Source organism: Ursus americanus, chromosome 5, assembly GCF_024610735.1.
Source record: "Ursus americanus isolate L20-20 chromosome 5, mUrsAme1.1.p, whole genome shotgun sequence".
In the NCBI taxonomy this organism is placed as follows: domain Eukaryota; kingdom Metazoa; phylum Chordata; class Mammalia; order Carnivora; family Ursidae; genus Ursus; species Ursus americanus.
Genome location: NC_142131.1, coordinates 53,386,515 through 53,413,534, shown reverse-complemented (window position 1 = coordinate 53,413,534; position 27,020 = coordinate 53,386,515). Strand labels below are relative to the sequence as shown.

Below are 27,020 nucleotides of genomic sequence, written 5' to 3'. Positions count from 1 at the left end.
GTTCACAGTTTAGAAAAGGAGACAGTTATTCTTAAAGATAAATTATAATCCAACATTGTAAGTGCAATAATAAAAATATGAATAAAACACCATAGGAACACTAGAGTGCAGCAAGTTTAATAATAGGAATATTCCTTTTTTTCCTTAATGGATCTGTTAAATTTCTACTATAATTATCTGGAAACTATTTGTTATAGTATTTCCCCATTACCAGCTTATCTTTGAATCCCTTCATTTACAAATATTTATTGATTGCCTACTTGATGCAAAGAAATTTCTCATCTGGTTGGGATTGAGTTATATAGCTGTAAAACTCTCAATAACACTTTCCAATTTTGTGATACATTTTAAAATTATATAAAATGAATACATTAGAAAAAATAATACAGTATGAGTTAACAGCACAAGAGCTCTGACCTAAGACCAGAACCAGATGATTAGTCTAGATTAGCAGTTCTCGGTGATGGTGTCTCAGTACAGTGGCATGTAACCATAAATTGTGCAGCATGACACTGCGTACCCTTAATAGTTAAGATGTCAGAGTTTGCACACTATTTCACACACACAAGCACATGTACAGAATTGAAGATAATTCTTAGACAACATCATTTTCATTTATTTGCATCCTTCTGTATATTTACTTGAGAGATTCAGTTACAAATTCTCAAGAGGGAAAGAATGATGTATCCAGGATAAATTCCATGAAGAATTCAAAGAATGGGTAGCATTTGGAGATAAACTGGAGGAGAGTACATCCCCCTAAGTGGGAAAGTTGCAAATGTGCATGATGTATTAGGAGAAATAAATAGACTGGCCTAGCTGAGTGGAGATTTATAGAGGGTTAGTGGTCATATGATAAGGACACTGTTAATACTGTAAAATGATAATACCAAACTTAAGATACAAAGAGATTTCAACAGGGCCTTGAACATCTTCATCCACGTTCATCAGGCACTTGAAGAACATCAGGCAAAGCCACTCTGGGAATATAGGAATAATAATAAAAGTTAAAATTGAGTACTTACTTGTTCTAGGCACCATTCTAAGTGTTTTACGCGTATTAAATCACTTGTGCCTTACAACAGCCATACGAGGTAAATATAATTATTCTCCCCATTTTGCTGAGGCTTAGAAAAGTTATGATTCTTGCCCAAAAGCCCACAGCTAGCCCTGATTTGAACCCAAGCAACTCTATATTGCCTTTCTTCTTATCTTCTTCTATCTAATACTGTAGTAACCTAGAATAGAATAGTAAGCATGAAGGAAAAGACTGAACAGCCAAAAAAGATGTCAAAACTTTTTAATGTCTTTCATTTTGCCACAAGGGATTCCCTCAGGCTCAAGGCCTATTGACTTTTATCTTAGGCACAATTTTAATAAGCATGTTATTTTTAAAACCCATGGGGGATGGTGAGGAACAAATAAACACGCTGATTTCTGAGAGAAAAGTCGAGAAGGAACAAAAAAGTGAGAATGCTGATTAAAATTTAAAATGCACAGCAAGTCTGGGTATCTTTTAGGTCCTAGCAAACACACATAGATACTACAACAGCCAAGGAGGGTATCACTGTGCCAGCACATAGAACTGATATTCCTAATAATTATCCTGGGTCATCAATTAAGAGTCAAATTATGGGGGAGCCTGGATGGCGCCGCAGGTTAAACATCTTACTCTTGGTTTTGGCTCAGGTTGTGATCTCAGGGTCGTGAGATCAAGCCCCACATTGGGCTCTGCACTCAGCACGGAGTCTGCTTGAGTTTCTCTCTCTCCCTCTTGCTTTGCCCCCCCCCACCCTGCCCCTCCACTCTCTCTCTCTCTCTAAAATAAACTAATGAATCTTTAAAAAGAAAACTTAAATTACAGTCAACACTCCGTTTAAGAGAGGGTCAAGCCTCAAACCAGAGGCCCCTCTCCCAGGAACTTTATCCCAGAGAAAGATTTTAATGAGAGGAAACCTAAGGTCCTAGGAAGACTATTTCCTTTTTTTTTAATGTCCAGTATAATTAACTTGCAGTGTTATTTAGTTCCAGGTGTATGACATAGTGATTCAGCAACTCTATATTCAGAGCTCCTCACCATAAATGTACTCTTCATCCCCTTCACTTATTTCACCCACCCCCACCCCACCTGCCAGCTACCCACTGGTAGCCACCAGTTTGTTCTCTGTAGTTAACAGAGAGCTAGAAGACTCCTTTCTTTCTTTCTTTCTTTCTTTCTTTCTTTCTTTCTTTCTTTCTTTCTTTCTTTCTTCCTTCCTTCCTTCCTTCCTTCCTTCCTTCCTTCCTTCCTTTCCTTCCTTCCTTCCTTCCTTCCTTCTTTCTTTCTTTCTTTCTTTCTTTCTTTCTTTCTTTCTTTCTTTCTTTCTTTCTTCCTTCCTTCCTTCCTTCCTTCCTTCCTTCCTTCCTTCCTTCCTTCCTTCCTTCCTTCTTTCTTTCTTCCTTTCTTTCTTTCTTTCTTTCTTTCTTTCTTTCTTTCTTTCTTTCTTTCTTTCTTTCTTTCTTTTTTTATATTAGTCACCATACAGTACATCCCCAGTTTTCGATGCAATGTAGACTATTTCTTTTTTTTTTTTTTTAAGATTTTTTATTTATTTATTTGACAGAGAGAGAGACAGCCAGCGAGAGAGGGAACACAAGCAGGGGGAGTGGGAGAGGAAGAAGCAGGCTCATAGCGGAGGAGCCTGATGTGGGGCTCGAACCCGGAACGCCGGGATCACGCCCTGAGCCGAAGGCAGGCGCTTAACCGCTGTGCCACCCAGGCGCCCCAATGTAGACTATTTCTAACCAAGCAAATGGGAAGGCCAGAATCTTCTGAGGGAGATAAACTTTTCAGGGAATTTTTTACTATCTTTGATGGACACAATCAGGAAATGTGACTTAAATTGAGAGAAACCTCAGGGGCGCCTGGGTGGCTCAGTCAGTTTAGTGTCAAACTCTTGGTTTTGGCTCAGGTCATGGTCTGAAGGTTGTGAGATGCAGCCCCATGTTGGGCTCTGCATGGAGTCTGCTTGAGATTCTCTCCCTTTCCTTCTTTCTTCCCCTCTCCTCCTCTGCCTCTCTCCCTGTTCATGCACTCTCTCTGTCTCAATAAATAAATAAAATCTTTTAAAAAAAAGAAATACATTTTTAAAAAGTTGAGAGGAACCTCAGCCTCAGACAGTGGAAAAAAATATGGGCTGAAATAATCCTGGTTCTATAAATTGGAGCAAACTCTTCTCTCTTCTGCTTGCAAAATAAATCTGGGCTGCCTTGAGGGGAAAAAAAAAAGACATTCATTTGTTTCAATCCAAAGTAAATACCAGAACAAAAACTGACAACGCCACAATTTTTAAATAGCTACTGAGAAAATATTAACTAAAATACTAACAAATAAAATTCAAAAACATTTTTAAAAAATTTAACACCTAAGTAGGATCATATCAGGAATGCAAGAATAGTTCAACATCAGGGAATTTATTGTGATAATCACCCATATTAACAAATCAAAAGAGAAAAAGCATATTATCATCACTTTTGAGTGATTTATTGATTGATTCATTCAGCCAACAAATTTTCATTATGCATCCACTGTGTACCAGGTGCTGAAGATATGGCAGTGGGCATAAATAGCAAAAGTGTTTGCTGGCAACAGCTTACATTTTAGTCAAGGTAGATATACAATAATTAAGTAAATAAATATATAACATCTGTAATAATTATATGCTATGATTCAAATAAAGCAAGTTAAGATGATGATAAGAAGGATGCTATTTAGTATAGGGTGATCAGGGAAGGCTCACTGTTAAGATTACTTTTTTAAAAAATATTTATTTGACAAAGAGAGAGAGCACAAGCAAGGGGAGTGGCAGGCAGAGGGAGAGGGAGAAGCAGGCTCCCCGCTGAGCAGGGAGCCAGATGCAGGACTCAATCCCAGGACCCTGGGATCATGACCTGAGCCCAAGGCAGATGCTTAATGGACTGAGCCACCCAGGTGCCCTAGTTAAGATTACTTTTGAGCAAAACCTAAAAGAAGTGAATGGGCTAGCCAAGAGAATGTCTGGGGAAAGAGAGTTCTGGGTAGAGAAAAGAACAAATACAAAGGTCCTAAAATTGGAGAGAGCCCATATTTTCGGGGATACCAATATGGCGGGCATAGAATAAGCAAAAAGGAGACTAGAAGAACACAAGGTTAGAGAGGCAGAGGGCAGAGAAGACAGATCATGTATGACCTGTAAGCCATGGTAAGAAATTTGGTTTTTATTATGATCGAGACCTGTAATCACTAGAAGGTTTTGAATAGAAAAGTGGCATGATCTGACATCCATTATAAAAAGATTCTTCTGACTACTAGGACGAAAATTAGCTCTAGGGGTAAAGGTAGGAAAGTAAGCAAGCAGATAGGAAAATGCTGCAAGAATCCAAGTAAGGAATGGTAGTAGCGAGTCCCAGGATGATAGTAAGCGAAGGTGGGTTATACCCCAGACATGTTATGAATTCTATTATACTATGAAGCTGGCTTTTTTTAAAATTAGGGATTCTCAGTATATGTATTTTCTCTGTATCAGCTCAATTTTCCATAGAAAAATCCTCCTGTTTCCTCCCTGGAGATCACAACAGTCTGGCTGCACGCTTTCTGGAGCTGGGTAGGGAAAAGAGCAGAATGTCCTGTTTAGGATACAGACTTATGTCTTTATACCATACCCTTGTTTTCATACCCAGTCCTCAGAGCCTGATAGACCAAAGACCAGAGCCTTCCCAATTCAGTTTTTCCAAAGAAGATGACTTCCTTCTCCTGCCTGGTGAGGGAGAGGAAACATCTGACTACTTGGGAGTGAGAATGGGGGGTGAGTATCTGGGTTCTATCTGATTCCTAATCTGTATAGGAATCTGATCGAGACCTGTATAGATTCCTATATAGATTAGGAATCAGATAGAACCCAGATTTATTGCACTTTGCTTTATTGTGCTTTGCAGATACTGTGTTTTTTACAAATCAAGGGGTTGTGGCAACCCTGTGTTGAGCAAGTCTATCAGCACCATTTTTCCGATAGCATTTGCTCACTTCATGCCTCTGTGTTTGGTAATTCTTGCAATATTTCAAACTTTCTCCTTATTATATTTGTTATGGTGATCTGTAATCAGTGATTATGACTCACTGAAAGCTCAGATGATGGTTAGCATTTTTTAGCAATCAAGTATTTTTAAAATAAGGTATGTACATTGTTTTTTTAGACATAATGCTATTGCACATTTACTGTGTAAGGTACACATAACTTTTATAGGCACTGGTTAAGAAAGTCTTGGGATGCTTGCTTTAATGCAGCAGTCTGGAACCAAACCCACAATGTCTCCAAGGTATGCCTGCATATAGTTTTCACCCCTCCAATTCCTGTGGCTTTCTCAGGTTCCATGGTACAAATCTGTGTGCTTGTTACTGGTATCTTCTTTCTCTGCAGTTCCTAGGTTTTACCATCCTGACTCCTTAAGTCATTCATCATTTCTCCATGCACTTTTAGCCTTCACGTACTATATCTTGGGGTTAGAGACATCTCCCAGTGTCATTGAATATGGATTTCATGCTTATATTTCTTGTTATCCTCCTACAAATGCCTTTAAACACATTAAATATGCTGTGGGGCACCTGAGTGGCTCAGTCGATTAAGCAGCCAACTCTTGATTTCAGCTCAGGTACATGAACTCAGTCATTCCTATGACTGACTCCACGCTCAGTGGGGAGTCTGCTTGAGGATTCTCTCTCTCCCTCTCCTTCTCCCCCTCTCCCTGCTGTCTCTCTAAAATAAATAAATATTTTAAAAATATATATTAAATATGCCTAATATCACTCATAATAGGAAACTACAAATTAACTAGCAAACATCATTCACAAATGTCCTCACCACATAAGCCTTTCCATGAGTGGGTTGTCTAAGTGTCCTCAAGACATGGCAGCTGACTTCCTCCAGGGTGATGGAAGTGATGGAAGAGATAGAAAGCCCAAGACAGAAACCGCAGTCTTTTTTAAAACAGCTTTATTGAGATATAATTCATATACCATACAATTGACCCATTCAAAGTGTACAGTTGAATGGCTTTAGTATATTTACAGAGTTGTGCAGTTATTACCACAACCAATGTTAAAACATTTTCATTACTTCCAAAAGAAACCCTGAACCAAGCTCTCACACCCCAAGCTCCCCGCACCCCCACCACTGCAGCTCCAGGCAACTCTCAATCCGTGTCTATAGATTTGCCTATTCGGGACATTACAGACAATTAAAATCATACAATATCTGGTCTTCTGTGACTGGCTTCTTTCACTTAGTATGTTTTAAAGGTTCAACCATGTGGTAACCTCTGTCAGTATTTCATTTCTTTACATTAGGTGCTTTCTTTTTTCCCACTATCTTTTAGTGAAATTCCTACTTGCTTCTAGTTACATATATGTTTTCCTGTCTCTTACTTTCCTAGATCCAAGAAAGACTTGGGCCTTTTTGGCTCAGGATCTGGGTTGGCACTTCCCAGTCTCAGAAAAAGTGCCTTATAGAACTAGCTGAGGTTCTAATTTGGTTGTGGTTCCTGGGTTCTTAAAGTCTTTTATAACCTAATATTACAAGTGCCACACCACTACTCCTGCCACATTCTGTTGGTTATACAGACCAACCCACACAGAACATTCACAAGGGTGTGAATACCAGAAAGCAAGAATCACTGAGGGCCATCTTGGAGGCTGCCTACCACAGGGAGGATGTCGTCATGTTGCAATCCATGTGAGAAGTAAACACTTAACCTCTAGATTTGCCCCATCTTATAGATCACCACTTACAAAATAACAAAAGCAAAAAAAAAAAAAAAAACAACAAAAAGCTCATGTATGCTGCATGATACAAAGAAAAGCCCTCACTTAGAGGGAGCTTTGGCAGGAAGTCAGTCTTACTTCAGCAGCACCTGAGGTCCCTTGATCAATACAGAAAGTGAATATCTGGCACCATGGAAATGAGGAAATGAAGCTTAACACTTGGCTTTAAAAGAAACCAATGGCTGATAGCAACGTGACTAAATACAGCATTAGCTATATAAATAAAGTTGAAAAACACTCACCTGGCATAAATGTATTCACCCTGGTGAATGATTATTTCCAATAATAGCTACTGTACCATAGGAAAGAAAGTAACTGCAGCTTTCTTATGGTTTGGTCATGAATATTCACTCGGTCATTTTGTTAGTCAAAAAATATTAATGGTACAGCAGGGACTTTTGCACTCAATTAATATTCTGAGTTCCCCTTTGGGATATGACACTATATTTAACAATATAATAAAAAACATAAGACACATAAAACAAATACACAGTCCCTTCCTTCAAAAATCTTTCACTCAAAGGCAAGGAAAAAAAATAGACAAATGACAAAACTGGTATTTGTTTTTAAAGATAATAAACACTAGGAGCTATAAAAGTTCTTCTTTAAAATACACATATATTGCCATTTGCCTTGAATTCTCTTTTTTCATCTCCATATGTTTTTAGTTATTGATGGAAACTGTTTATATACAAGATGACTTTTTCAATTAAAAAAAAAAAGCACATTTTAGGGCACAGTGTTGCAACACCATCTGTTTGGACTTATTTCCCTGGCTGACATGTGGAGGTCAGTTCGGTGGGTAACAGTAGTAAGATGATCATTTGTAGTTTTAAAACTCCTTTGAGAGATTAATTTGTGTTACATTATGTAAATGTAACCACATCAAAAGAAGGTAAGTTGGGTCTCCTTGGTACAATTAAAATACAAAGAAATACACAAAGATATCTTTACTAAACTTGATTCCGTGGAAATATTCCAGATCAACAGATTGAAGAAAGCTTTTATTTAAAATAGTTTTGCAGATAGGTGTAAACGCACTCGGATTAGTCTGTGATGGGCCAATAGTAAAGAATGTAATTTCCATTTCTGTAGAGCATTAACGAGAAATTTTAGTTTGTGTATGTGCAAGACCAACTCAAAAGCAACATGCAAACTACCCAGTTACAGCCTCCATCCCATTTCAGTTTCTATACCATTAGCAGAAACTATCTCACAAATAGATGCTTTCTCTCAAAGGAACTCCCAGGCACAGTAATGTCAAATGAGGCTCCAAGCTCCTCATATAGAAAGGAAGAGGGAATTTAAAAAGCTTTAAGTAGAGATGACTTCTTCTTCCATCCTATAAAAAGCATATATATAACATTTTACCCCCACTAGATTGGCAAAAGTTACATGTAATAATACCAAATATTGACAGTAAGTAGAATTCTTGTAAACTGTCAGAGAATTGAAAACCATTTGGCATTAATTACCTAACAAAGTTGAATATTTGTATACTCCACAACCCAGCAGTCCTACTCCTAGGTATACAACCAAGAAAAATATTTTGCATGTGTTACCAGAAGGCATACATAAGAATTTTTATAGCAATGGTGTTTATAATTTTTTAAAAGGCTAGAAACAACACAACTGTTTATTAATAGGAGAGTAAATTACAATATATTCATACAACAGAATGATATATGGTACTGAAAATCAAGAAGTCATTATACACAACAACATGAATGAATCTGGGCAACATAGTATTGAGTAAAAAGGGCAAATCCCAGAAAACTATATATTGGATGGCAGCATTTTTCTTTCTTTTTATTTATTTAACTTCAATTAGTTAACAGTGCATTATTAGCTTCAGAGGTAGAGGTCAGTAATTCATCAGTCTTATAATACACCCAGTGCTCATTACATCATGTACTGTCCTTAGTATCCATCACCCAGTTACTCCATCTCCCCGACCCTCAGCAACCCTCAGTTTGTTTTCTACGATTAAGAGTCCCTTATGGTTTGTCTCCCTCTCTGGTTTCATCTTGTTTTATTTTTCCCTCCCTTCCCCTATGCTCCTCTGTTTTGTTTCTTAAATTCCACATACAGGTGAAATCACATGATAATTGTCATTCTCTGATTGACTTATTTCACTTAGCATAATACCCTCTAGTCCCATCCACGTCATTGTAAATGGCAAGATTTCATTTTTTGATAGCTGAGTAATATTCCATTATATATATATGTATATATATATTCATTCCATTATATATATTTATAAATATATATTCATTCCATTATATATATTTATATATATATATCATCATTCCATTGTGTGTATATGTGTGTATATATATATATATATATATATAATCTTCTTTATCCATTCATCTGTTAATGGACATCTGGGCTCTTTCCATAGTTTGGCTATTGTGGACATTGCTGCTACAAACATTGGGGTGCGGGTGCCCCTTCGAATCACTACATTTCTATCTTTGGGGTAAATCCCTAGTAGTGCAATTGTTGGGTCGTAGGGTAGCTCTATTTTCAACTTTTCGAGGAACCTCCATACCGTTTTCCAGAGTGGCTGCACCAGCTTGCATTCCCACCAACAGTGCAAGAGGGTTCCCCTTTCTCTGCATCCTCGCCAACATCTGTTGTTTCCTGACTTGTTAACTTTAGCCATTCTGACCGGTGTGAGGTGGTATCTCATTGCAGTTTTGATTTGTATATCCCTGATGCTGAGTGATGTGGAGCATTTTTCATGTGTCTGTTGGCCATTTGTATGTCTTCTTTAGAGAAATATCTGTTCATGTTTTCTGCCCATTTCTTGATTAGATTATTTGTTCTTTGGGTGTTGAGTTTGGTAAGTTCTTTATAGATTTTGAATACTAGCCCTTTATCTAATAAGACATTTGCAAATATCTTCTCCCATTCTTGCAGCATTTTTCTAAAGCTCAAAAACATATAGATCAAACAACATGTTGTTTTAGCATAGATACATTTGTCATAAAACTAAATTTTAAAAAGAAAACAGCAATGGAAAGATAAGCATAAAATTCAGGATACTGGGTACCCTTGAGGATGGGGGAAGAGATAAGAGGGGAGCCCAGGCAGAGGTAGATACAAGTTACAGGGGAAAGATTCTAGATCTTGATTGGGTAGTTAATGATATTACCAAGACTTATAGCTAATACATGTGTTACATAGGTCCTTCGTATGTATTAAAAGGAAAAATGTTTTGAGATTGATCTAGTTCATTCTGACTTACTCCAAGTGAGAGAGAGCTGTTGCTGCTGCTGCTTCTTCAAGATTTTTAAATTTTTTAAAAAGTAATCTCTACACCCAATGTGGAACTCGAACTCACAACCCGGAGATCAAGAGTTACATGCTCCAGCAACTGAGCCAACCAGGCGCCCGGAGCTGATGCTTATTCTGCATGTAAAGAAACTGAAAGTAGTATAGCCCTAACTTCAAATAAGTAATGAGACAAAGAGTTCTGCAAAATAGAACCCCTCTCTCAAAGATACTGATAGATTTTTAAGAGAATAATCAGCTTAGCTAGAGCCACAAGATTATAAGTGAAATTAAATCTAGGTGAATTAAATGGGAATTTTCATTCTAACACATGGATTGTGTGGCCAAATGAACCTCTTACCTGTCAGTCAGAAAACTGTGATGATCCAGGATGGAATCTCAGCATCACCAGGTGAACTTAAAATTTCCAGAGATAAAAGGAGCAAGAGAACTTTCAGGAAAACTGAAGGTTCAGAATAGAACACCCAGGATAAAATAGGAAAAAAATACAAAGGCTAAATGAATTGATTTATTTATTCAACTAACTTTTCTATAGAGTAAACTATGCAGCAGGGAAGGGGAAAGGACCGGAGTAATAGAGTATTTGAGACACAGTCCGTACTCTCAAGGAACCAATATTGTAGTAATGAGGAAAAAACCTTTCAATGTGTATGTGAAAGACATACTACCTAGAGAAGCCACAAAAGCCCTTCTCAGATAGAGAAAGCAAGTATAATGGTCTAAAACCAAGAAAAGGAGAGTTTTCTTGAAGGTTTTTAAGAACAATGCAGTTGATGAATCTAGTGGTGAAGAAGAGGACAGTTTTGGGGTATTTTTTTAAAAGATTTTATTTATTTTGAGAGAAAACATAAGTAGCGGGGAGGGGCAGAGGGAGAAGCAGACTCCTTGTTGGGCAAGTAGCCCTGTGGGGCTCAATCCCAGGACCCTGGGATCATGACCTGAGCCAGAGGCAGCTGCTTAACCAACTGAGCCAACTAAGCACCTCAGGAAGAGGATAGTTTTAATCTTAGGCCAAGACCTGTGAACTTGAAATCTGAAGAAAAGAAAGAACTTGGCTTGGTTCTTGAGAGAGGGCAAGAAAAGTTAGTGCCACAGGGGGTGGGAGTTCACATTTATTGAGCACTTATTATGTGCCCCATCCTCTTGTAAATGCTTTTTATGAATTAACTAATTTAATCCTCATAATATACCTATGTGGCTGCTGGCATTAGCATCCTTATTTGATAAACGAGGAAAGAGACCTATAGAAATGAAGTAATTTGCCCAAAATCACATAGTTAGGAATTGGAACGCAGAGTTTTGAATCCGAAAGATTGGATTACCCCGACCACGTTCTTGACTGCCACATTGAATAGAGGGATCTCCTAACTAAAGGTTAGGAAAAGCAGAAGAGCTAAAACAGTTATTCATCACTTGAATTCATTGAAGTGTGTTTATATTCACTTGAGGTGAATTATATATACGAAATTTTTACCCCTAAGACATTGTTACACTTTGGTAAATATTAATGGCATGCCTCAAAGGTTTTGTATACTATCAATGTAGAATATTGCAGAGGAACTAGTTGGAGAAAAGCTGTGTCTCCCAAACATGGTCTCAGGAGAAAATGTCATCGTTATCTCTCAGGAGATAGAGGCAGAAAGGTAATCCTTAGCAAAGCCCTCGATTTTCCATAGAATAAACCGATGTACTTTATAACCAATCTCAATGCACATAGGTATGTATTTAGTCTCTTTTTTCCTTCTCAGCAATTTAATAACTGACTTGTGGCTCAATTGGTTCAACAGGATGCTAATGAGGTAAAATTGATGGGTTTAATTCCTTTTTAGCTCTGGTGGCCATGAACTGCACCCCTAAATTTAGCAAACATGAGCTGTTGAGTGACTCCTGAGAAATTATGTTTGGCTCAGAACAAGTCTATCAACATTACACAAAAGATAATACTTTACTGAGTGTGTGTCGGATCTTTCATCTTTGTATTCAAGGGCAACACATTAATTTCCACAGAGAACAACTAAAGTGACTTGTTTAATGTCTCACAATGGATTTCTAGGATAAGCAAGAATAGATGCTTGGAAAGAAAGTTCAATATGATATACTTACTCAAACTGACCCTACCTATGTTATACAGTTATAATAGTCTTTGCCCAACTTCATAAAATATACTCAATCTTGCAATCAGTCAATGAATCAATACAAAAATGATCTCGGTTTCTAATTACTTATGGAGAATTCTTACCTGAGGACACAGTAATGAAAACCAAGCCAGTTCCAATTCAAAAATGTGAATTTAATATGCTTAGAATACAGTTATCTGAGGCAGTTATGTAATTCATTGAGTGCAAAAAACCTACAAATCGGTGACAGAGCTTTATTTAGCAGGTGGTACTTCTCAATAAACGAGATGCAAATTTTTAAATGTGATCTGACATCTGACAAGGCCATAATAATAAGGGAGGTGTCTCATAATTATGCAAGGATATTCAGTGAAGAAAAGGTGAAAGATAAGGTTAACATGAAAACCTATCAGACTGAGAATAAGGACAAGTAAATCTGTGATCTCAGTTGAGAATAGAAATGGCTGAAATTATACCAGGAGCAAATAAAATAAAATGAAAAAAATTGTTGAAGGGTATTCGTAAAGAAAATGTAAAATTTTGATGTCCGATATTTCAGAGTATAAGTAAAAACCCATGTTCTTGGAAAGGGCTGATATTTAAAACTTCCCCAAAGCAGAGGGAAGGGAGAGAGGAATAGAGAGAGGGAGAGTTAGTTTATTGGCAAAGAATGCAAGCTAGGAAGGAAAATTGTCTAGGTTCAATTCTTAGCTCTGTCACTTAGTAGCTGTGTGATTTTTGCAGTTTCCTCAATCTGTCTGCACCTCATTTTTCTCATTTGTAAAATGAGGAAAATAAACTTACTATAAGGCTGTTGTAAGGATTTTATGAGCTAATATACAGAGTGTTTACATAGTGCCAGGTACATAATAAGAGCACTATATAAACATTACACTTTGAATAAAAGATATCTAAAGATTAATATCAATAGTGATATTTAATCAGAGAATCAAGAAGAAATCTGGTAGATATGCAATCCTTTATCCAAAATCCTTGGGGCCAGATAGGTTTCTGAATTAATTTTTTAAATATATTTTAGGAGGTAACATATTATGCCATCTATATTTTATGTAGCCTATATTGTCCTGGACAGTGGCCTCTAATCAAACACATATTTCCATAATGAAATGCATCAATAGTCACACCAAATGGAATAATGAAGACTTTAAATAGAGTCATGTCAGTTCAGATCAGATTTTTTTACACCAAAAAATTAAGAAAAAAATGTTTTGGAATTTGGAATTGCAGATAAGGAATTGTGAAGCTTTGTCTAACATAAATCTTACTGTATTAAATAATGGAATACTAAACATGGGAAGTATAGAGCAATAATGATATTAAATGATAAACATTTCTGAAAACCTAATGTGTACCCAGGAAACTTGATGAGTTTTTCTCTCTTAAGAAAGAAAAAGACATATACATAGTTATCACATGGGATGGTACCTGGATTAGAGTTGGGAGACTTTATGTGGCATAAATTTTTCATGATGCCTAGAACATCTCCCTAGATATTCTCATGACTGACTATTTCAGGTTTCTGCTCAAAAGTTACTTCCTCAAGAAGGATTCCTTGATCACTCTATTTAAAATATCAGGTGGGAGGCACACACACACACAATCACACAGTGAACTCTTGCCCCTTTACTTCATTTTCTTTTTAGCACTTATCACTATCCAGCATTATATTATATATTTGTCTGTTATCTGTCTTACTAGACTGGAAACTCATTGGGAACAGGGACTTGGTTATGTTCAAGCACCTGGAACAATGGTTGACAAACAGGTGGTTGATAGACAGTGTCCAATAAGTGATTTAAGAAAATAAGCCTGATTCATAAACAGTGGTGGGTTCTAAGAATTAGTCCTGAAATTACTTTCCAAAAGGAAATTCAAGGCAAAATAAATACATAAAATGCCATCTAAACATCAGCTGTAATACATTTATGTTATATATATATATAAATAGAATTCCAGAATAGTAATTTAAGAACATTTCTTCTCAGGGCGTCTGGCTGGCTCAGTCAGAAGAGCGTGTGACTCTTGATCTTGGGGTCATGAGTTTGAGCCCCATGTTGGGTGTAGAGATTACTAAAAAAGAATAAACTTTAAAAATAAATAAAAACATTTCTTCTCTATACATATCAAATAAATATTGATTTACTCTCTAGGAAGTAAAAACTAATCATTACACTTACATTTACATTTAATAATTAATTTTCAGTATTTAGACAAGAAGAAAAAGTATACTTAGAGTAAACTTAAAGATAAGTATAAAATTATTTAATAATAATAAAGTATAAAAGTAAGTATAATACTTAATTTTCAGGATTTAGACAAGTATACCTAAAAGTATATTAAAGATAAAAATAAAAATACTTAAAGATAAAAATAGAGCACAAAACATTAAAGAACTTACTTTGTGTTTTTCCCATGGAGGATTATCTTGATTTTTCCCCTGACATATTTCACTCACCACTGAAAGAAACCAACTGATCATCTAATCGCAAAGTGCTGCTGCATTTGGTTATAAAAATGGTCTAAATTAGCTTCAGAGGGCAGAGCAACCTGGTTGTATGTACACACTCACCTACGTATGCCTGTATTTAGTCTTGCTCCAGGTAGTAAAATTACAACACATTTATATTTTAAAGTAAGCAAACAAAGGAGTTTTGGGGTCACCATAAAATGTGCAACAATGTTCAAGAGTACTTTCAGTCCAGATAGATTCAGTCTTTGGAACGGCCCAGGTTTCTTCTTCCTTTCTAACCTCATCCATAGGTCAGTTTTGACTTAGGACAGGTGCAAATAGGAAGTCAGGCCACACTCTTGGCAAAAGTGTCAAAAATAATTACCATTTTCAAGTTACCATACTGTATCTCACAAACTGACATTCCATTGATCATGGTTAAAATAGTATCATTTCAACATCTGTAACTTTTACTTTTGCACTTTTTTCTTTCCATTACTCTTAAACCAGGAAGAAGAAAACGAAAAAAAGAAAATATTCCAATAGCAGATTAGTGGCTTTCAAACTGTTACCCCGGATTATGCAAGGATTTGCTACTAGAATTATTTGAAAAAACAATGGAAATTGAGAATGTATATATTTCCCACAAGAAGAGGGACCCTCTGAAATAACACAAATTAGCACATATAACTGGGCCAAGTGTTGTTAACCAACGACTCCAGGATGGGAAAAAGTAGGTAAAAAAGATAAAACCAGACAACCAATACCAAAAAAGATCAGAGACTCATAGTTACGTATGACAGTGAGATCAAGTTTAAATAATTACTGGCCTCTTTGCTGTCAAGTGGTATGTGGTGGTATTGTAGGTAGGAGGATCAGAAGTGATTTGCCACAGCTCTGGACCCTCAACAGAGAGGGTCCTGCTTACCTGCTTTTGAGAACTGGTTCAATATCATGTTAACATTTAAGGAGTAAACTAAATGATCCACTTCAATAAATCCTACACTAACAAAATAAAAGCTGCCCTTGCTTAGGTGGAAATTCAAGATCACTAACGTAGTCTGTCAGGGCACATACGAACTATACAAGTCTCATGCTTCTGACTCTTGTCTTCAAGTCCCCAAACTGGAATAAAACCAGATAAATGCCTGAGGAACCACTTCACACCCCAAACACGTGCAAACTTTGTTCAACAGAACAGTTTACTGCCAAAATGGAGTTGGCAGAAGTTTGGAGCAAAGGCCCCCAGGCTGCATGATTTGCTGGCACCAGAGAGCTTAAAATCTTAACATAATACTGCTGAGTTTGAGCTCTACCAATTTGCTTGAGACTCTTTCTCCAAGTTTGACCTGAGAAAGATGGAAGCTGCCATCAATAAAGACTTTATTAACACTTCATCCTCTACCCAGAAATAATTTGATTTCCCACTCCTGATGGTCATACTTCTACATTCTTTGGTAGTTTTGTTTATACTGTAAATGTAACACAGTCTATTTTGAAATACATGTAAATTCAATTTTGTTTGGTTGCTTGGATAAAGGGGTACAAGGAGAATTACTGTAAATATACAAAATTAATTATGACAAAGTTCTACTTAGAGAATACTTGATCCAAATAGCCCCCATACAGCACAATTTATTACCCTCAAACACTGTGGCAGAAATTAAGATACAGAATATCTGTAAGTTGCTATCAATTTATATATGCTTTAGCTTGTATTGTCACTTCTCTGAGTTTGAGTAATGGTGGTTTAGTTTGTATATGAACAATTTAGGAGGTGAAGAAAGGAGCCAATAGAGTTCTTCTCTTCCATGAGGGTGAACAATAAGGTGCTATTCAGGGTCCTCACAAGCTTGATGCAGTTTAATGAAGAAAACTGCACCCCAATTTTAAAATTGTAGTTAGGGGTACGTGGCTGGCTCAGTCGGTAGAGCATGCAACTCTAAATTTTGGGATCATGAGTTCAAGTCCCATGTTGGGCGTAGAACTTATTTTAAAAATAAATAAAATAAAATTGTAGTTAGAATACTGGCAACTATACAACTAGCAAGTTTAAACTTGTAAATTCTTAATATGCAGTATTGAAAAAGTGTGGTTTGTTTTGGAAGGTTATTTTGTGCTGGTTCAATACAAGATCAGGTTTAGAGTAAAGATGCTTCTTGTTCCTCATACAGCTAAAAAAAGAAAAAGCTTTTTAAAAACTTTCAAATATTTTCTCAGTAACTCCATGTATTAACTTCTCTTTTGAAAGCCTTTCTGTTTTTCTTCCTCTAGAACCCAAATATTCTAATTCTCAGGGATGATTTCATATTTCTAATCTCCACAATAGAGATGGATGCATTTAGGGCAAAACACTCTTTAGGATATCAAGTTGCAGAAGACTGTACTTTTTAAGATACTTATATAGTAGTGCTGCCACCTAAAGATGAGGTGAATAAAGAAGCAATTCAAAAGAAATGACCCATCATTCTTAAACCTGTCTCAAAAATTTTCTTACCTCTAAGGATTAATAAACATTTTGCTGTTAGTATGGAATCTGAACTGTTTCACAATAACTGATTGCTCAGCTGTAGTTTTCTATGGCAGAAAATTCCAACCTCAAACCCTTTAGTCCTCTGTGATTTGGGGTCTCCAGGAATACCTTCCAAATTTGTTTCTCTCAGACATTAGGCACTGCCTATAATACATGGGGGAGGGGCATCCAAAGATACCCGGAAGTAAACAATTGAGGGATTTCTGGCTTAGTGGATAAAGCAAGCAATAATAGACCAAAGGTGTTTCCCTCTATCGGTGACAGACTCCTTGCAACTCTGAACAACTGACTTACATTTTTGTAACTTGATTTTCTCATCTATAAAATGGGGTTAATTTCATCTCCCTCCTACTTGCCTCAGAGGCTTAATTAGATAAGCTTCCTAAAAAAAAAAAAGGTCTGGTCCTATAATAAATGAGTTTAAAAGTCTAATGTAGCCTATTAAAAGGGTATTTTACTGTGCATTGCAAGGTAACTTCAAATTAAAATATACTCAGTTAAATAAGTTAGGACAGTGACTAAATTTTCCTAAGCTACAGATTGACTTCTCTGAGACCTATTTAAATAATGATAAAGATGGCAAGGCAGCTTTCTATTTATTTGCAGCTGATAATTTTTAATGGATCCATCTTCTAGGTACGCAATGTTACAGGGTGGAGATGTGACAGCATACAAAGTGAGGAAAAAAGTTACCATGCACCAAAAATCTTGTCAAACTTGGATTTCAAGAAAATTCTTAAAAGGCTATTTTATAGTTCTGCATTTCGTCCTTGCGTAGCAATTTATGAAAATGAACTCGTCTCTTAACTTTCTCCCTCTCAGCCCAAGGACGCATAAATAATATTTATCAGGGTTTTGTCCTTAGTCACAGTCCCTCAAAGGGGCCCAGTTTCACCTACACTGCGTGGGAGGCTGGGCAGCAGCCCCACGCTTCCTGTCAAGGATTCCAGGGGCTAAAGCCTGAACGCGGTCTCGCCTCTTTCTTCTTTATGCTAATTTTGCCCTTCTAGCCCTCTCGGCGGGCGTCTGAAGGCCAAGGTGAGACCCTCCCGGGAGATGAAAGCCCTATCGCCTCCTGAGACTTGAGGGCGGAACGAGGGCGGGGGGAGAGAGGGTGACAGGGTGGTAGCTGCACCGGTAACGACGCTTAGGGCCCTAAGTTGGAGCTGATGCAGGCCCTACGGGACTCTAGCCCCGCCTGAGCCTAGCTCCAGCCTTCAAAGCCCAACGAGGGTAAGTCCTCCTAGGGGCGCCACGGGCGGTGAGTGGAGGAAGTGCGGGCAAAGAGGCCACAGGCAGCCCCCTCCTCAGACGCGCCTCAAGGCCTGGGCCGTGGGCTGTTGACGCGCCAACGGCGGAGAAGGCGCGCGCACGCGCAAGAGGGGGGCGGAGGGAGCGCGCTCCGCGCCCGCCGCCGCGGCAACTGAAACGGAGGGACGCGAGGGCGGAGGGCGCGAGCCACGGGGGGAGGATGGGGGAGAGATGGTGGGTAACGCGGAGCGCGCGCTGACGTCGCTCGGAGTCACGCACGGAGCGCCGGGTTACGCGCCGACGTCTGGCTGCCACGACTTGCCGTCTGCGGCGGCGGCGAGCGGATCCCGCAGGGGAAGGAGGAGGAGGAGGGAGAGCCAAGGGGGCTGTGAGTGAGCGGGAGAAGCAGGGTGTGAGCCGGACTTGCCCGCGGGAGGGAGAACGAGCGAGAGCCGAGCCAGCCATCCGAGCCGCCTCCTCCTCCTCCCCTCGGCGTCCCGCCCCCGCCTGCCAGCCCGCCCTCCTTCCTCCTCAGCCGGCAGAGCCCGAGTGAGGCGCCGCTCGGCTCGCGCCGCTGTCCAGGACAGGTGTGCGCGCGCGCGCCCTCCTCCCCCTCCTCCCCTCCCCCTTTCCTCGCGCCAGCCTAGCGCCTGCCTAGCGCGCGCCCTCCCTCCCTCCAGCCCGCGCCCTCCCTCACCTGCGGCAGGACAGCGCCCGCCCGCCCGGGTAAGCCCCTCGCGACCTTTTCTGCTGCCACTGCCACAACTCGAGGTGCCGCCCACCCCGTCCCCTCTAATTGCCCTCTTATGCCCCAGGAATGATTATTGTACCATTGTAGACATCCTCGCACCCTCCCTTCGGGGACTCTGGCAGTGCAGCAACATCCCCCCCCCACCCCCGTAGCGCACGAACGAACGAACTCCCACCTCCAAAAAAAGAACAAAATCACACGCCCCTTAAAAGAAAAAAAAAGGCAATCCTACCTCCGCAGATGCTTGTAGACCACCAATGGTGCCGTTTGCTTAGCGATCCCTAAGCCCCATTTCCCCTGGCCACCTTCGCCCCGGCCCTGGGACAGTGCGCCAAACGAGGCCGACACTCCCTGCACAGCAACCCTGGCAGGAGGAGAGAGGAAGGAGGGTTCTAGGCTTCACTACCAACCCCTCCTCTTCTCTGTTCAACCCCCACCCCCGCAATGCATACACCCGCCCAGGATGCGTTGTAAAAATAAAAAATAATACATTGGTGCTGACATCGCAGATGAAGGCAGGCCCAAGGATGGGTGGCCCGAACAAGGCATTTTTGCTGCCCCACGGAGCTAGGTCAGCTCAGCAGTCTCCTCTGCCTTTGTTCGGGGGCAAAAGGAACGGATGCGAAGCTGGAGGGTCTTGTCTTTGAGCGACAGTGGGCTCCGGAGGCGGCTGAGATGTCTGTAGAAGAGACCCCCACAAATATATCTGCCTTGATTCTGAACTTGTGTAGAGAAAGGCCCAAGTCCGGCTAGGGCAACTTTCTTTGGCTCGTTGCTGTCTACCTCTGAATTAATGCCACCTTCATTTCTGCTGTCTGTGAGGGACCCTCTTAAGGGTTCTAATTCGTTCTGTCGGGCCAGGTGCTTTTGGAGAGCTTTTTGGCAGCGGTGTCTATGCTTGTGTCCCGTGTCCTTGGAAGGGAGGTCCCAGTGCTTTACAGTAGACGGAATTTGGTTTGACATCCTTTGGTAGACTGTCAGGGGAGAAAAGGAATTTTTTTTATTACTTCAAGACCCCCACTGCTTCCAGCCCAAATTGACGTTTGCGAATTGCGGCTTTGAAAATTGGAGTGTTGACTAGAGTGTGGAGAGTTGCTGATTTCATTCCTTTGGGTACTAGTAAAACCTTTTAAGTATCAGCCGGAAGAGAGTGAGCTATTGACATTTGCATCGGTTCTGTTTGGGCCTTTTGGGTACATAAAATGTCGGGTTCTCGGAATCTTTTATCGAATTTAGAATGTGTGCTACGTTTATTTAACTCTTTTGCAAATGGTTAAAATGAAAACATTTTGTGAAGTGCGAGGATTCTATCACATGGATTGTTCTCTTCAGATTTTGAATGTTTAATTCATATCTTTAAACATTAAAATAGCATTGGAGAGGCATAATTTTAAAGATTAGATGAACTATAGAAGGACGATATGCTTTTTTAAAAAATGATTGATGAAATACTATTACTATTAGTCTTTGTTGTTGTTAAACGTTTTACTTTACGCTTCATTTTCCTGGTAGATAGCCCTGAAAAGAAATGGATAATTCCTCTACTCCGAACACTTGCAATGCAACATTCCAGTTAGTTTTAATGATTTGGGTATTGAAGATAATTGTCTAGTTTAAGACAGGCATTTAACCTAAGTAGCGCTTGAAAACACAATTTCTAATGTTCTTGCTTTTTTATTTTGGAAATCTGTGATATTAATCAGCATATTGTTTCTGTTGGAAACTCCATAATCAAAAGGGTTCATTACCCAGAGGTAGATTCCCTCCCTCCAAGTTTATTTTAAAAACATGTGTGTATTAATTTTTACTTTTAAAGACTAAAGCTGAATTAGATTATTTTAGAATCCCCTGTAGTTTCAGGCTGAGGAAGAAAGGTTTTTTTCCTTCTTGTTCTGCCTAATGTTTGTTTCACTTGTGAACAATTTTTTGTTGGTAAGAGTTTGTTAACGACATAGAGATAGTGGGATTAAAAATAAAGCAATCTCTGTTCTCTTCAAAATGTGTGTGTAGTATTAATAAAAGAGCACAAGAAATCTAAAGATATTTACCAGATTTTTTAAAGTAAGCAAACTTTGAGTAGAAAGGGAATATTTTTTGATGATTTTTAGTTAACACCTATATTTTGCTGCATATTAATATATTTCGTTTCCCCTTTGCATTCCCTACATTGTATTGAAATCATCAGTTTAATTTTACAACTGTTTGTTTCAAAATAACAAATTCAAAAAGCTAGACACTAGAACTGACTTTTCATTTACTAAGTATATTATTTAGGTAATTAGCAAATGCCTGGAAGTCTTTTCAAATCTACAAATTTTCTAATGGAGTTTCAATGTTAGGATGCAAATCTAACTTTGAAATTCTTTTTAAGGTTCTAAACTTTTTAAGACTTTACTCTGAGTCAATATTCATTCTTCCCAGACTGCCTTTTAAGGCTACTGTATTCTGTAGCCTAAGGAAAGCCGCCTTTCACCACCATGCCTTCCCTAGTCTGACCAAAGCCCCACATACAGGCTTATCCTGAAATTAACTTTTTGAGTAGTGAAAATGTACTAACTATCCAATTTATCATTGAATTATTTTGGAAAAGCCATTGTTAACTTTGTTTATCTTTTAGATACATTTGTAAAATAGGGAAGAAACTGGTATATAATGACAGAAATTGTATACATATATAACAAATAGTATAACATAAGTAAGTGCATATTTATGTGGAGAGATCCAGGTCTCAATCGTTTGCTGATTTGGGCTTAAAATTCCCAGTGTAAGCATGCAGATGATATTTAACTTGTGTTTTGTCTAGAAACTTCATCAGTTGCCTCTCCGCTGGGGAACTAAGAACTCAGTTTCTGGTGACACTTTCTCAGAAAATCGGGGTGTTCCCAAACTCAAACCGCTTCAGAACCCCTGGATGTAAATGTTTGGGACAGAGGGCAAGAAATTTAGACTCTAAAGTTGGTCCAAGAAGATGGGCAGTTTTAAACCCTAGTTTTCTCTCCTGGAGGAAGCAGTCATTAGTGTGGAAGAATGGCAGGGACTGGCAGGCGCGTGCCCCTTCATCGCAATCCCATTGGGCTTCTTGCTGCTATGAGCTCTCTGGAAGGGGCAAGGGCTTGGTTCTGCGCAAGGTAAACCCCAGAAGAAGAGCAGCGGCTCTTCTAGATCTTAAACAGATCTTAGCCTCATTTTACAGCTGGGAGCGTAATACCCCGCCCTGCTCTGCGTGGAGACCCTGCCACTCAGCCTTTCCGCCCCAGTTTGGGGCCAGGGTCTATCCAGGGTCCTGATCGCTACTGTGTGAGCCTGCAGGAGCCACTGCTTTTTCTCACTTGAAATTTTGCGCAGTCGGAAGTTCGCCAAAGTTCTTCTCTCCCCTTCCCTGCGGACTTGGGGACAGGGAGGGAGTATAGAAAAATCAGCACCAACAGGGTTACTTCACGATACTGGAGGATGCCCCCCCCCCAACTAAGGAGAAGTTCTTTATGGGGCCCAAAGTCTGGATTTTTGTCTCTCAGAATGGGCCTCCCCTTCAGGGAACCATTTCAGGGACCACTGGACAGGTGGGTGGTTCTGGAGCTGGTTCCCACAGGACTACTCCAGTTTGCTCTTTGGTAGCCATCGTGCTTTTCCCTGTTTCTTGCTCTTTAGCGGGAAGTAGCAAACATCAACCCAGAGCCAAAGGAGCTAATGCTGGGTAGAACGGAGACCTTGCTAAGAGAAAAAGGAAGCTGTGAATACTTAGCAGGCAGGTTTGCCTAGGTGATGAAAGGATATATTAGGGGACTTTGAGGGCTCAGGCATTGACAAGGCTTATGTCCTAGACTGGTCTGTGTTTCTTGATCATTACTTGATCTACCCCTTTCTTTTCCAGGAAGCTTGCACAACTATGTATTCAGCCGTCTCTGGGGCTGAATGAGGGAGGCAAGATTCCTTAACTTTGGGGGTTGAGGGATGTTCAGTGGGAATGGAGCTCACAGATGGGACAAACACACTCTTCTAAGGATGGAGGCAGCAATCGATGCTTGAGAAAGCCAGGAGTAAAGCTGTGAGGTCTGTATCCCCTGAGCCCGGTGCAGAAGGTAATAGGGAGAATGTACGGGGATTGGCAGGGGTTCCCCTGGAGATAGGCCTTAGCTTTCCCTCAACTGTTAGAACTACAGACTGCAGGGAGGGAGTATGAGCATTTGCTGTATATCTAGGAGAAAGAAAACAGGCCCCAGATTATGCCTTAGATCTAGGAGGATAGCATTCACTAATTTCCGAGCCCCTTTCCGAGACCAGACACCCCCTTTAGCTGTCACTGTCCAAAGATTCATTGGTTAATTCGTGGCTGGTAACGTAGCTGTCACCTAAAAACCATTAATCACTTAATGTTTTACTTTTTGAGAGGTGGGGGCTCTCCTTGATACTTAAGAGTTTCTGGGAGGAGGGGTAAAAGGAGCGAATGAACCTGCGTTAATGAAACCCGTAAGGAACTGCGTTTCCCAGGAAATTCCTGGCATTTTTAGCTCGTGAATTTCCTAAATCTTGCTTGGTTTTCTCCTCCATTCTGGGTCCTTCCAGAGGGGAAGAAGAGTGGGTTGGGGGCTGAAGGCTCAGCAGGGCCTGGTTCATCCGCAGAGCTGGCCGGCAACCGAGGTTGGGCTCAGCCTTGAGCAGGGTGCCCCCCTTCCCCAAATCTCGGAAGGAGGAGGGGGAGGCAGGCGGGCAGTTGTGGTCCCAAAGGAGGCTGGTTGATGGTTTTTGGGTGAGTGTGGGGTTTCCTTTTGATTGTTGCTTGGGGGGAAGGGCAGAGCCAACGGGAACAGGCACTGCGGGCACCCCGGCCCTGGTGCGGCTGCCGTCCTCTGCTCGGCTCCCCCCCGCCGGTGAGTGCGCCCGCCCGCCCGCCCGCCCGCCCGCCCGACTGTGCGGGGCTGCGGTTGGGGGGAGGGGGGGAGCGGGATCATCTGAGGCCAGAGCCGCTGCCGTGCGCGGGGAGGGGGAGCGGCGGGAGCGAGGGGAGGGACGGGCTAGGTGTCTGCTGCTCCGCGCCACTGCTGCCGGCGCCCCGTCCTCATCCTAGGCAGCCCCTTCTGCAGCTAAGGGTTACCGCCGCACCACCTCTCCTGTTCCTAGCCCGCCTCTGAGGCCAGGTCTCTGCGGTAGGAGACAGCCCAGCCGGGCAGTGGGTGGGCCTGTCTGGGTATGGGTTTGGGTCTGGCTAGGGCCCACAGGGAAGGGGGTGGCCGTGACTCGGTGTCCCCTGTCTGCAGCGGGCTCAGTTGCGCTTCACAGGCCCTTCTCCCTACATCCTCTCTTTGGGGTCACTGGAAAGCAGAGCTCAGGCCTCCTCCCTGTGCTTAGTATGGCAGTCCCCTTCTCACCCCTGGTCCCCCAACTCCTTGGGCCGAAGCCGCTCAGGGTCTGGCCAACAGCGACAGCCACTGTGGTGGTGGCGGCAGCAGCTGCGACGCGGCGCGTCCCACAACCTCCCTCCCCCCCCAGCCAGGGGTGTGGGGTGAGGGCCGGCGGGTGGGCGCCGCCTGGCGGGCGGGCGGGCAGGGGGCTGGCATCAGGGAGGGGGCGCATGTCACGTGCCGGCGGGCGGGTGGGCGCGTACAGTAGGGCGCCCTGCTACTGTACTGGGGAGTCAGTGCCCTGTTACCGGGTCTCGTCTCTCCCGCAGATCTCGCGAGAGTGGCTGACTGGCTGTGGGGGTTGCGGCGGCAGCAGGCGGAGCCGGGGAGGGAAAGCAGCGGCGGCTGAGGCGACTGAGGCGGCGGGCGGAGCGGCAGGCGGCGGCGGCGGCGCGGCGGCGGAGCGCAGCATCATGGCGGACCGAGACAGCGGCAGCGAGCAGGGTGGTGCGGCGCTGGGCTCGGGCGGCTCCCTGGGGCACCCAGGCTCGGGCTCAGGCTCCGGCGGGGGCGGTGGTGGCGGCGGGGGCGGCGGCGGCAGTGGCGGCGGCGGCGGCGGGGCCCCGGGGGGGCTGCAGCACGAGACGCAGGAGCTGGCCTCCAAGCGGGTGGACATCCAGAACAAGCGCTTCTACCTGGACGTGAAGCAGAACGCCAAGGGCCGCTTCCTGAAGATCGCTGAGGTGGGCGCGGGCGGCAACAAGAGCCGCCTCACTCTCTCCATGTCAGTGGCCGTGGAGTTCCGCGACTACCTGGGCGACTTCATCGAGCACTACGCGCAGCTGGGCCCCAGCCAGCCGCCCGACCTGGCCCAGGCGCAGGACGAGCCGCGCCGGGCGCTCAAGAGCGAGTTCCTGGTGCGCGAGAACCGCAAGTACTACATGGATCTCAAGGAGAACCAGCGCGGCCGCTTCCTGCGCATCCGCCAGACGGTCAACCGGGGGCCCGGCCTGGGCTCCACGCAGGGCCAGACCATTGCGCTGCCCGCACAGGGGCTCATCGAGTTCCGCGACGCTCTGGCCAAGCTCATCGATGACTACGGAGTGGAGGAGGAGCCGGCCGAGCTGCCCGAGGGCACCTCCTTGACTGTGGACAACAAGCGCTTCTTCTTTGATGTGGGCTCCAACAAGTACGGCGTGTTTATGCGAGTGAGCGAGGTGAAGCCCACCTACCGCAACTCCATCACCGTGCCCTACAAGGTGTGGGCCAAGTTTGGACACACCTTCTGCAAGTACTCGGAGGAGATGAAGAAGATTCAAGAGAAGCAGAGGGAGAAGCGAGCTGCCTGTGAGCAGCTCCACCAGCAGCAGCAGCAGCAGCAGGAGGAGACCGCCGCTGCCACCCTGTTGCTGCAGGGTGAGGAAGAAGGGGAAGAAGATTGATCAAACTGAATGGAAAAAACCCACACACACATGCATACACACACACACACAGCCACACACACAGAAAATATACTGTAAAGAAAGAGAGAAAATAAAAAGTAAAAAAGTAAAAAAAAAAAAAAAAAAAGAAATAACTGTTAACTCCAAGGGAGCACCACCCACAGAACCTCCACCAACTGACAGTTTCTCTTCTTGACTTGCCACCCATCGCTGGATGTTGTCCACTTTATCCACCATATAAAACAGTAAGCAGCTGCTAAAAACAAAAAACAAAAAAAATACAAAAAGTAATAACATTATATGAACTGTGTTTCCTACTTGATTAAAAAATATAAAGAACTGAGTGTTTATTTCCCTAATTAACCAAGAACTTTTGTACACGTTTAAGCTATTATTATTAAAAGTGTTTGCAAAATGGTCAAGATTATAATATTGCTGAATTATATAAAAGTCCTTTTCATGTTGAGCTAACATTTGACTTTAGCACAAAAAAGAGATATTTTAGAACACGTAAAATAATATTTTTAGTTTTTCTCATTTTGTTACCAAATTTCAAACCTTACATGGAGGTTATTATAGTATATTTGACACCCTATATACCTGTGATTAGAGATGTGTATATATATGAGGGCTAGGCATGCTGTGTGTCTGAGCTTTGTCTAAATGTTATGCAGAAGTTTGTAGAGTTAAAGGTACGTAGGTTTAATTCATGCAAGGTAAACAATAAGTGCTCTCTTTTATACAATATGCATTGCATCTGGACCTTAAACATAAAAATGGTCAGTGAAACTTCTGTGAACATGAAGAAATTATTAAAAAAGGCATTTAAATGAAATTTGCTAAGTTGTGATTTTTACGGTTGGAACCAAAGTTATCCAAATAGTAAAAGGAAAAAGAGAAAGAAAGAAAAAGGAAATCTCCCATAATATTTTTCTGCATCTGTTTGCTTTGATTGAGTAGGTGTTTTGTCATTATTGTGTAT

The 27,020-nt window shown here is 41.6% G+C and overlaps 2 protein-coding genes and 1 long non-coding RNA gene across 3 annotated transcripts in view; 2 read left to right on the top strand and 1 right to left on the bottom strand.

Annotated features, from left to right (window-relative positions):
• Positions 1-17,509, top strand: part of LOC148110108 (uncharacterized) — a 40,444-nt gene extending 22,935 nt beyond the window's left edge. The window contains exon 3 of the long non-coding RNA XR_015724554.1: positions 15,233-17,509. This is a non-coding gene — a long non-coding RNA (uncharacterized LOC148110108). The remainder of the gene's footprint in view (positions 1-15,232) is intronic.
• Positions 9,141-24,929, bottom strand: LOC148110107 (uncharacterized). The gene is made up of 3 exons (XM_087862217.1): positions 24,624-24,929; positions 19,901-20,231; positions 9,141-14,345 (listed from the first exon to the last, which is right to left on the bottom strand). Exons 1-3 carry the CDS (start codon positions 24,826-24,828, stop codon positions 14,273-14,275), a joined length of 609 nt encoding a protein of 202 aa, XP_087718343.1. The 5' UTR covers positions 24,829-24,929; the 3' UTR covers positions 9,141-14,272.
• A 140-nt stretch (positions 24,930-25,069) lies between these two features.
• Positions 25,070-26,172, top strand: PURA (purine rich element binding protein A). The gene has a single exon (XM_087862215.1). It carries the CDS (start codon positions 25,070-25,072, stop codon positions 26,036-26,038), a length of 969 nt encoding a protein of 322 aa, XP_087718341.1. The 3' UTR covers positions 26,039-26,172.
• The last annotated feature ends 848 nt before the right edge of the window (positions 26,173-27,020 follow it).

Bases quoted from the DNA above. Each gene is read 5' to 3' on its own strand.
- PURA (XM_087862215.1), top strand. From the start codon at position 25,070: ATGGCGGACCGAGACAGCGGCAGCGAGCAGGGTGGTGCGGCGCTGGGC.
- LOC148110107 (XM_087862217.1), bottom strand. From the start codon at position 24,828: ATGCGCCCCCTCCCTGATGCCAGCCCCCTGCCCGCCCGCCCGCCAGGC. The intron at 20,232-24,623 runs GTGAGAAGGGGA...CTCCCCTGACAG, and splicing joins AAGGAGTTGGGGGACCAGGG to TCTACCAAAGGATGTCAAAC. The intron at 14,346-19,900 runs AGACAAGACCCT...TTATTCTTTTTT, and splicing joins CGGAGCCCACTGTCGCTCAA to AGTAATCTCTACACCCAACA.